We start from the raw sequence: 11,382 nt of genomic DNA, 5'->3' as shown, positions 1-11,382 counted from the left end.
GGCAATATCCTGCAGTCCAAATAAATGCTTGGCTTTTTCCCATTCTATTACCTTTCCCCCTCTAATTATTTGGGGTCTATATTATATCATTGAACGCTTAAAAAAGCGAACGATGAATAATTGACTCCATGTAAAGGAAAGCTTACAATCTCGAAAGCTCAGAACAGCGATTTTATTCCAAGGGATTTTCCAAAAAAAAAAAAAAAATTGAAAGAATACATACTTCGCCCCCACATCCTCCCCTACTTAATTATACCAACTCCGATATCGCACTACAGTGCTGAAAATGGCAAAGTAACTGAAGCAGCCAAGTGAATTCTTTCCCTGGGAAAGAATTTGCTTAAAAGCCGCTTCGCTATTTTGCCTTTTTGTTGTTTTAAGTTCGACCAAGACGCATTCAATAGAATGCGTCTTTGGTCATCTAATAAGAACCCAATTATTTGCTCCCAATACCTTGGTTCTTTTACCAGTTTTCTCCAAAAAATTCCACCCCCCCCCCCCCCTTGCCTGTTGTCTGTATCCCTGGCTTAGTTCTTAGAATACTTTCTGCTACTTTAAGAACATAATATTCTGCATGCTCATTGTTATTTTAGTTAAGGATCTGCATCAAATATCTCAGTTTCTCTTCCTTTCTTGCGCTTCACCCATTTCACCATCATCCCTTTTAACTTTGAATTACAGGTTTCTGCTTTTGTTATCTATTGGAACCTTAACTGTGTAACTCTGGACTATGCCTTCAAATTGGGTAATCCCAAACTGCCTTGTTTAGTTGGAAGAATCATCTTATCCCATTTGACTTTTGCTGTCTTCCCCTCCCAGATGAAATCCTTTAGCTCTTTATTAATTGTTATCCACAACTTCTCCTCTGGTTGATAAAAATATGTCTACGCTGTGTATAAAACTAAAGGGACTAAAAACATTTTAACTGCTTGTATCTTGCTATCCATATCCTTACAACAGTTTCCAATTTCTCAGTTTTTGTACTAACATTTGTTTAGTCTCTTCCCACATATCCTTAGCTGCCACATCAGAATCCTTATTAATCCATATTCCTAAGTACTTCATTTTATCATATACCCATAAATATGGATATTGCTGAACCGGTTTGTGTGTGTGTACATAATTTACAGCTACTGCCTTTGTTCTGACTTCACTGATTTTGTATCCCAAAAATATTTGAAACTGCCTCAAAATGTTCCACAAAACTGAAATGTCATTTTCTGGTTTTTAACAGGTATAAAATGATATTATCTGCAAATAGAGCCAGCTTTTTTTGACTACCATACCAATTATATCTTTGAATTTCAGAGTCTCTTATTTTCTTTGCCAGTTCCAAATCCATGTTGTTCTTTTACTGAGATGAAAAGACTTGGTTCTTGTTGGCTATACACCACATCACTGTCGTATTATCTGCACTGATTTGCAAATGACCTAAACGAAAGCTGTCTTGAAAAATTGTTAATGATCTTTATACTGCTTTCATTCATTTATTTATTTAAAGGTTGCTACATGCAGCACTGAACCCAAATGCCATTTTCAGATATAGCCTAATAATACAACAAAAAAAGTTTAAGAGAAAGAAACTAGTTCCATTTTTACTGTAGAATAAAATGTAGATTGGATGTTAGAAAGTAAGAGAGGTATTTGACATACTTTTTGTCTCCTTTGTAAGAATGGCAAAACCATTACAATAAGTATTATTTAACACATAAATACAATCTTATACATTTCTGTTTAAGAATATGACTATGCACATCATTGTGAAGTAATGTAATATTAAGCTATATCACATTGTCGAACTCTTATAAGTTCGAACATCATATGGTTGGCACCATATGATAGAACTTTTAAAAGTTTGAATGTTTCAACAGAGATCTCTGTACAGTAATGGGAAGATTTCCCTTTTCTGCACTGTAATGCAATCTCAGAGTTGGTATATTTAAAGAGTGGGGTGTGTGGGGAGTGCACGGGGGCTTGCCCCCCTGCTTAAACTGTTCAGGTAGGTTTTTTCTTTGGTTTATTTTTTTTATTACATTTTCTAACTTTTAAAAGTTTGATTATATGGTGCCGACCATATGACGTTCGAACTTTTAACAGTTTGATTATGTAATATAGACACTAATACTATCATGACAGCTCTAAGCAGATTTTAGTAAAACAGAAATGAAAGAAATATTATTTAACTAGCTAAATACAAATGTATGACATTGTGAAGTATAACAGCTTTGTAGCGTTTCTTTTCTAAGATGAGCAGAACTAAGGTGTTAGTGGAAGAGATAGCTTAGTTGCTGAGTGTTTAAGCTACAGATGATGGGTGAAAGTGTTTAACAGATTATGCCTAAAATTGTTTTCAGATAGGTTACAAATTTTGGAGAAATTAAATCTCATAACTTGGTTCCTAATGTACAGAAGGCATATCTCATGGTGAAAAGGGAAATATTTGTCCTGAAAACTATTACTACATGGTTGGTTGTGAATGGAGTTGGTATGGGATGCTTTTTACTACCAGTCTGTAGCTAACAGGTGGAGTGGTGATGCTGTACATGGTTTACCTGATTAGACATTACTAGTAGAAAGTTGGCACATTGTTTTACAGGGAGCTATTTGGCTCTCTGTAGAGTGCTGAAGTGATGCTCTATTTTATTTGAGAAGAGAATAAAGTGGAATATTTTGCTGGACAATCTCTGGTGATCTTTAAAGCTTTTCTTCGAGTCATAGGCTAGTATGGGTAAAGTATATCCCAGCTACGGTTGGAAAATGTTTTTTGCCTATAGTCATCCTACATTCAGGTGTGAAATGTGAAATTTTGTAGCAGTCATACAGGGGAGTTATTTTTACCTTTTACACTGTTTATATGGAGACACATATTTATGTTGGCTTCAGAGTGACATAAAGGTATTTAAAATACCCACTGTATGGGCTGATTATATTTAAGTACGAAACAGAGGGGTGGTATTCGTTTTTTTTAGTGTAAGTTGTTTGTTTAGCAACCATGGGTAGCAACTGTCAGAGAGTAAGTTAAAAGTTCTAAAGACCTGCTTTTAAGTTGGGTGATGTGCCAAAGAAGACTAAATTGTCAACATAAAGTATGAAAATGATACCTTTGGATTGGGTATAACTAAAGATGCTGCAAAGCACTGATGTCAGAACTGAGTGTTATGGAATGCATGTGATTCATTTTTGAGTGTTGTATTTAACTGCAAAAGATCTAGTCTGGTAGCTTGAAATCCACATAACATGTTATATGTGCTCTGCTCCCAGCATGCATGATATCTCTTATGTACAGGCCTGCTGGTATTTGCATGTGTTTGCACATACTAACCAGGTGAACTAGACAGAAGTCCTCTTGCAGGAACTGCTGGTACAGGTTGGATATGTGCCATATCTCTGAATCGTGTGTACTACCTGGATGATGCACAGATACATTTTAAATGTCCTGGGCATTTCATACTACCTGGTACTTCAAGTAGTTTAAAAGACTTTCCTATTTGTATATCCATGGACATCTGGACTAGGTGAAGACCTGCTAGCAAGATGGGTACAATCTATGATGCCCTGGACCTCAGGAATATGGGTTATAACATCGGAGTCCAATATGGTGTTGCTTCTCTCCTCTGATGTCCTGGGGAAACAGATATACTTCTCTTAATGTTGTAGCATCATTGTGGGGAAGTAGTTTAGTATTCATGATTCTGACTCCTGTGATATCACTACTGTGAACCCTCCTACATCTTGCTGGAAGGCCCTGTAGCTAAGAAAGTTAATGCTACACATATATTTGTGCCTGCAATATTGGCATTCCTCACATTACCCTCAATTTTACTTGTATGTGAAAAATATTAACTAGGTCCCTAATATTATATCTGCCCATTCAGAAACAATCCACTGTCTGCTGTTTTGTCAAGTGGTGGCAAGTCAAGTGCTGCCAGCAGCAACATAGCTAGGGTAGGGGGAGAGAGGCAAACTGCCCTGGGTGCAAAGTACTGGGGGAACGAAATCAACCGATCCTGTTCTCTAATGCAATACTATTCTTTAAAAGCTGGTATTGCATTTGTGGTCATACCTGAGTGCTGTAGCACTCTATGTGTGGTCTAAACTTCAGCAAGCAGTTTGCTGCAGTTTAAAAGAAAAAAAAACTTTTTTTTTTTTTCTTTTAAATAAAATATGAGCACTGTAGTGCTCAGTGTAGGCAGGTATAAACTGTAGAAACTGCTTGCTATATTTATAAGATAATTTTTTTAGTTCTTTTTTTATCCTTTACTTGAAGAGTTGAAGGGGTGGGGCAGCACGGGGTGCAAGTTGATCCAGCTATGCTTCTAGCTAGAAGTACCTCCCATACTACTGTCGACAGACAAAACACACAACATTGTGAGCACTGGCTCTGAGGGCAGCTGCCAACAAATGTTATTGCACTACTGCTGCTGCTGTTGCCATTCCCATCCCAGTTCAATTCACATATAACTGCGGCTGAGTAGCGCTACCTTTTTACGTCTCTAAATGTGTCTGCTATCCTGTGTTCCTTTAAATGCATATTATTTGAATAGCCTACATGGCTTTCTCATTTACATGTCATTATGCATTCATTTGCAAGTGCTGCATATCATGCGGTTTGCAGTGACTCTCTACTGAAATGTTGGCACTCGAAATACTGAGTGCCAACAAGCCAAAAAAAAGATGAAAAACCCAGAAAAAAGAAAATCTCAAAAATCACTCTTCTCCTTTAAACTTCTTTTTGAAGGGGGCAAGGGCCCTGCACACTCCTGAACTTATATATACCAACTCCAAGATCGACATACATCAGAGAAAAGGGAATATTCTGAGAAATGGCATCTCAGACTTAGTATATGTAAATAGATTTTTTTGGCCATTAAGTCTTTGTATTTCAGGACTTGCTTAGCTATTCCCAGCATTTCAAATGGTTACAATTTCCAGCATTGTACAGTCATGTGATCAGTGCCTTTCAGTCTCTCATGACTTAATGCACACTAAGCTTACTCTTTACGAATTCCAGCTAAGTTGTTCTAATAAACACAGGAAGCAGCTATGGGGCAGCCATGCTCCCCAGAGCAAACTTTGTATTAGAATGGGAGAACATCTGTGTGTACAGCAGAAACTTTTTTGATTGCTAAGGTACTATTTTATAGTTCACTTATAACTTACTTTTTGGAATAGTAAAGATTTTCAGTTCATGCTTGTATCCTGCCCCCAGTTTTCTGAAGTTAAAATTCAGTCAATAAAATCAAGGTAGCTTTTCTAGATTTACACATCCAAAAGGATCTGGCTACCAATAAGCTTTTTACCAGCATGCCAAAAAAAAAGTAGGTAGTAATATATATTTGGAATTCAATGAAATACATCCTGAAACTTTAAAATACAATGATAAAATGATAAAGATTCAATTTATTTGTACCAGCATGCTTATTTCCTGAGATTAAACTTTTTTATTGGAATGTGAATTATTGTACAATTAATATATTTTTAGAGATTATCTACTTGACTGTAGTGTCTAAAAAAGAGGCAGGCATAAGGCATTGTTTTAAATATCTAACTTCTGTAGACACTGATATGCATCAAGGAGATAGGGTGCATAGAATGCTAGAGAGAAACCTTGGTATGACCTTGGTATGCTATTTATGTTCAGCCGTGACAGGCCTATTAATAAAGACAGTGCCACAAGCAAATAACATACATTAACAGCACAGGCTGATATTAACAGGGTAGTAACGGAGAATCCTGTATTTATAAACAATTTAAAAAGTATTTTTGAAAACAAGGAGAACAATTATCTGCAAAATAGAAAAGTGCTGCAGCACTTTTGATTGCAGTCACTGTAAATAGTGTAGTCACATATCCACCTCTCCACATTTTTATAATGATAGTACTATCACAAGTTGCAAAACACTAAAATATTTCAATTGTACTTCCAATAACTATATTGCTAGGAATTTGAATGTGTAAATTCATGAACATGTCCATGCCATTCAGAAAAAGAAAGCTAACAATGCATTATATAGACAATTTTGCCACCTGGCAGTGTGTGAACATTGGCTCTAGGTGATTGTCACTATTGGTATGACACCCTGACCCCATGTAAAAAATGTGAAAAGGGAGGGTTGATGCCAATGCCGACTGTCAACATTTTTAAAATATTTGTATTTTATGTGAGGGATAAAATTGAAATGGACACTGCAGGATTTCATGCAGAAGCTCTTTTAGATCCTACTGACAATGTGACTATTGAATTAAATGATCCTTTAAATTTTAAAGTATGCTTAAAAAGAAGACCTCTTGAAGAATTAGATGTTGATTTTCACATGTTCTTGGTGATTTTAGTATTACTCCATTATTTTGTCTATGTTATGATGGTTACATTGTTATGTACCATTTGTTTTAATCCTAGTTTTAACAGTTTTTTTGAATACCATTTAAACTGGCAAGCCAGCACGTAAAACTCTACTGCCAATCATTAGCGGACCGGAGTTCCGCTGTGGCGACCCCTAACCAGGAAAGCCGAAAGACACAACAACTGACATTTTAGTTCATAGATTAGTATTAGGCTAACTGCCCTTGCGAGCCATTTTATGCCTAGCCAATTATCCCCTTGTGAGACTCAAACCCTGCACCTTGTGTTTGTAAGGCAAACGCCTTAACCAATAGGCCACCCTCCCTTGATGAAATCAATTTGGTCTAATGAAGCTTTTTATGTGGGCAAGACTAAAAATAAACTAAAGGGTGGAATATACCAACACAACTATTATATTTAAACTTAGGGACCACACCAATGCCATTTGCTATATATAGAGCTTCTTGTTCAAATTGGAAGAAATTTGCATTTTTCAGTTTGGAAAAAGTACCTAAAAAAGAAAGAGGATGTGATTAGTGTATTCACTTATTGAACAGAGAACTACATTGGCAACTGGCACTAACAGCTGATAAGCCACCTGGTTTGAGTGAATCAATTTCTATTACTATATTTTAAAAAAGTAAGCAAAACAAAGTCTAATTTGATTTGCCAGTGGATGGTCATATGACAGTTTAGTACAAAGGAAATTCTTTAAAAATTTTTAATGCATTCTCATGAAGTCTATGATCTTGTCTGATGAAAGCGCTTAATGTAAATTACATTTTGTGTCTAAGTGATGAGGGCAGGTATGTGTTTTTCTTTTTGGTTATTCACATAGTCTGGATGTTGAAAACACCTTTGCTGGATTTACTAATCTGATGCCGTCTTGTAAATCATAGAAAGCTGAAAGTGCTTGCTCATGCTCAGTTCCCAATAAATTTTTCCTTCTTGTGACATCTCATTTTTATTTAGTTGTAGTTTATTTTGAACCAAAGCTGTTTAACTTGTGTATAATTTTTGTAATGTACACATTTAACAAAGATCTACTCAAGGTTCATTAAAATGATTCCCTTTCCTCATCTGTAAAAGTGTAACCTGACTGTGGAAGCTCCCGATTTGGGCAGGGATTCATAGATATATTAATACAGAATGCAGTGATAATTAGTGCATGAAATGACAATCTGCAGAGTATGGTCAAGCCACAGTCACTGCTAATATATACCTGATTAACAATGAGACACCTTCCATACTGAACTTCTCGCGTATCAGTGCTATGCATACAGTGAGCTCCTTGAATATTAATGCTGGGTAGGTACTCTTTGCTTTTCTAGGAATCATAGCCTTGGCTCCATTGCCTGGTTACGATCGTAGTAATAATGTTTACTGGACCTTAGTTGGTAAGACAACAAAGCAATGCAAATCAGTGCATAAAATATAACCACAGTATGCACGTCAGTCTGCTTACAGAAGCTGCTTATAGTGAATGAATGTATAAAATGTGTAGGTAGAAATGATTATGCATCACATTTACTCTTCCTTATAACAATTTCCCTTGTTTCTGAAAAAAATAAAAAACAATACTTCATGGAAGATGAACTTGAGTTTTGCAAACATTCTTATTCTGTTCTAATTTCATTTTATATAGCCATCTGCCTTTGACCCATCCAGACCTAATCACTCCAGTCCACTAAGATACAACACTGGGCTACAATTTCAGGGCACCTTCCCTCTAGGTGCAGATCCTCTAGCAGGTTTATCCCATCCTACCAGCTTATACTACTTCTTCCTGCTTTTTTTACTTATAAAGGTAGCTGTGCAATATATATATATATATATATATATATATATATATATATATATATATATATATATATATCACATTCTTGGCATGATTTTGCATGTAATTATTAGAAATCCATCAGAACCACCTCACCATTAACTGATGGACAAGCTTGCTTTTTGAACCTGTAACCTATGTCAGGGAATACTTTGCTGCTAGACCGAATCCTTTACCCCAGTGCACCAAAAGAAAGCACAGTTTTCTCTACGATGCTTGAATCTTCAACCTTGGCTATTCCTCCAATAAGATGGGTTGGCCAAGAAACCCTGACAAGCACCATTCTAGTTGGAAATACAGCTGCATGGCTAATGAGTGCACCTTTAGTTCTTTTTTCACAAAAAACTCAGTATATGACAAAGGCAAAACTTATGGAGCTGTTTCTTTTCATTTTATTAAGAGACTATGCATGGTATCTGAACTAAAGAAAATCAATACTTTTTAAAATAAAAGGATAATAGGTTTATTATACACATAAATGTCTGTGTTTCAAAAGAAATAAATGGAAAGTTAGTTACTAAGAAACTTTTAAAGTAGAGAGTGGCTAAGTCATTCAGGACATTGCAGATGTACAAGCTGTGATGGGTTCTTCAGAAGACTCTTCCTCTGATACGCCAGTTTGCAGTCCCAGAAGCTCAACTGTGAATATTTGGTGTGTCATTTTTGAAGGAATAGCTTTCTCAAGTAATGCTGCAGCATCTGTGTAGTATGGACACACAAAAAAAAAACAAAAAACAAAAAAATAAAAACATACTTAAAATCTCAGTTTCAGGTTTGAGTAGAGATAGGTGGAAAACATACTGGCCCAAAACAAATTTGCTATGAATCAATGCTGTCATTCATATTTTGCAAGACAGACTATACCTCCAAAAAATGCATCCTACTAATGTTTAATACTACTCTAATTAGGATGTTTTTTTATAAACACATGCAATACTCTAAATTACACCTATAGGCACTTTTATCATAAATACATATTTTACATTGTGGTGTAATAACTATAAAGTTCAGTTACGTTTAGGATGTAAAACAAAAATAGCAAATAACAGTACAATTTATAATCCTTCAGTTCTGATGCTACACCAACTTTCCTGCAACTGAGTTAGCAATTTTGTTGAGGGAGTAAGTTGTTTTAAGGAGAAAACTGCAAAGATAAATTCACAACATCTTATAAATTAATGATAGCATTTTATTTGGGAAGTATCCCTTTTTGCAGGCCATGCCCTGGGGCAAGTACAACTGTGTGAGGTACTTATCATAAGGGACAGTATGTGATAATAAAACAGACAAAAGAACATTTTAGCCTTTGCATAAGTTGTATAACCAAACTGTGTGTACTCTTTGAAATATTATATTTGAATCAGCTCCTTGTACTTCTCTACCTTCTGCACCCAGGTTGTGATTGAAAAGGCTTCAATGACCAGCCTACCCATCCAGTCAAAAAAGTGAATAAGATAACCAAAGACATATGAATACTAAGTTCAGTGCTGCAAGATTCATAAAAATGTACTGAAACTGTCTGCGGAAGGTAGGTGTCAGTCTTTAACCAGATTATTCATCAGCTGAATTGTCCCCCAGTGCATAAAATTGCAGTCCTGAGGCATGCCCCTTAAAGGGCAAGCTAGATACAGCAGAGTGTGATCTGTACACATACATCTGTTCTTTTTAGGTATCATGGGAATAGGTAGGCAGAATATACACCAAGAAATACCATTGTGGCAGATTAGGAATAGGGATGCCACTGTTTCAGATCTCCAAAGAACTCCAAAGCTGGGGCACAGGAGGTATGGCTAAGCATATATCACTATAAGTGCGGCAGAGAACAGGAAAGAAGTGAATTTAGCCAGGGGTATGGAGGATGCTATGCTTGCAGAAGCCATTGAGTTCTAGATAGTCTGCAGCCTCTCATGGCTCCACAAAATAAATCAGTCCTGTCTCCAGAGGTAGCAATATTAGAAAAATCTCCTTACTTCAACCAAGCAATGCTTACCTGTTAAATGGACATTTGTCATCCCCCCCCCCCCCAGTACAGCAATGGTTAGAAAAGGTACAACTGATTTGCCAAATATCAGTTATAACTCTATAAACAGTACAGGAAGTACACTAAAATGGTCAACATGCAAGGTGTTTAGGAAGACTGGAACCATCAAGGGTTTATTAACATGAACATCACTGACAGCTGAAGCTGGTACACAGAAAGGTAGTGAATTTAGTACAAGACATGAAAAGCAACTTTATGCTAAGTTAAATTCTACAAATCTGCATCAGGATGGTAATTCACTCAGTCAACTGACAGGGCAATTACAGGAAACAAGAAAGTAAAATAGGGTGCAGAGACAGAGAGAAAACTGCATATGAGCTGCAAGAGTTATTTTGGAGACAGAACTGAGATTTATTAGGAACCTTTAGAGGACTACAGAGGATCGACAGATATATCTGGTATTTAATCAGTTTAAGTTCTAAAGGCTCAGAGCCGGATTCATGAAAGAAAGCTTGTAGCGGGCATAGCAAAGCCTCAATCCACCACATACATTGATAAAAAAGTTGCTATATCTATTTGGTTTGTGGGTATATTTTTAAACTTGAATGGACATTGACTTGGGTTGCTGAAGTGACTGCTTCCCTCAAATTGTTTACCCCCCCCCCCCCAAAAAAAAACAAACAAAAAAAAAAACTAATATATCACCCCTGTTCACAGTTTTCAAATAGGTTAGGAAGAATCTTGTTACCAAAAAGATAAGGAAAATACCACTGGGATGTTTAATAAACCAATGAAGTGTGATACAATTTAGTGTTATGAAGCAAGTAGGACACATTCATGCTTCACAACATTTAGCCTCTAGATGGCAGTGGCAGAACTTATTTGCCCTTTCTGAGAAGAAAATAAACAGCTCAAACATACAACATTGTTTCATACACCTGTTGTGACTATTTCATCCTAAAATGATTAACATGTACTCTTCCTTACAGCTGAACAACTACTGTTTTCAGTTACGCAGAAAGTGCACAAGATAAGGTATTTCAATTTGCAGGATCATTCAAGGGGTACAGCTCACATGAAGTACAGTAAAATAGCCAGGGCTTATTATTTTCAGCTAGAATTATGGTTTAAGGGATTAGGAGCAACTCTAAAAAGATAGCTAAAGTATTTAACTAATTTGGTTTACAATTATGATCCTCTTTTAGTTAGTGGATGCACTCT

The 11,382-nt window shown here is 36.2% G+C and overlaps 1 protein-coding gene across 2 annotated transcripts in view; it reads right to left on the bottom strand.

Moving 5' to 3' along the window:
* Nucleotides 1–8,549: 8,549 nt before the first annotated feature.
* Nucleotides 8,550–11,382, bottom strand: part of CFAP251 (cilia and flagella associated protein 251) — a 2,280,288-nt gene continuing 2,277,455 nt past the window's right edge. For both annotated transcript variants that reach the window (XM_044068613.1, XM_044068614.1), the window contains one exon: nucleotides 8,550–8,879. In XM_044068613.1, coding sequence (XP_043924548.1) covers nucleotides 8,734–8,879 — 146 coding nt within the window. In that variant the 3' untranslated portion in view covers nucleotides 8,550–8,733. The remainder of the gene's footprint in view (nucleotides 8,880–11,382) is intronic.

Source organism: Protopterus annectens, chromosome 4.part0 (assembly GCF_019279795.1).
Source record: "Protopterus annectens isolate FY-2018-M chromosome 4.part0, PAN1.0, whole genome shotgun sequence".
NCBI classification, from domain to species: domain Eukaryota; kingdom Metazoa; phylum Chordata; order Ceratodontiformes; family Protopteridae; genus Protopterus; species Protopterus annectens.
Note: the sequence above shows the minus strand (reverse complement) of the source record. Positions and strands in the feature narration are given on the sequence as shown.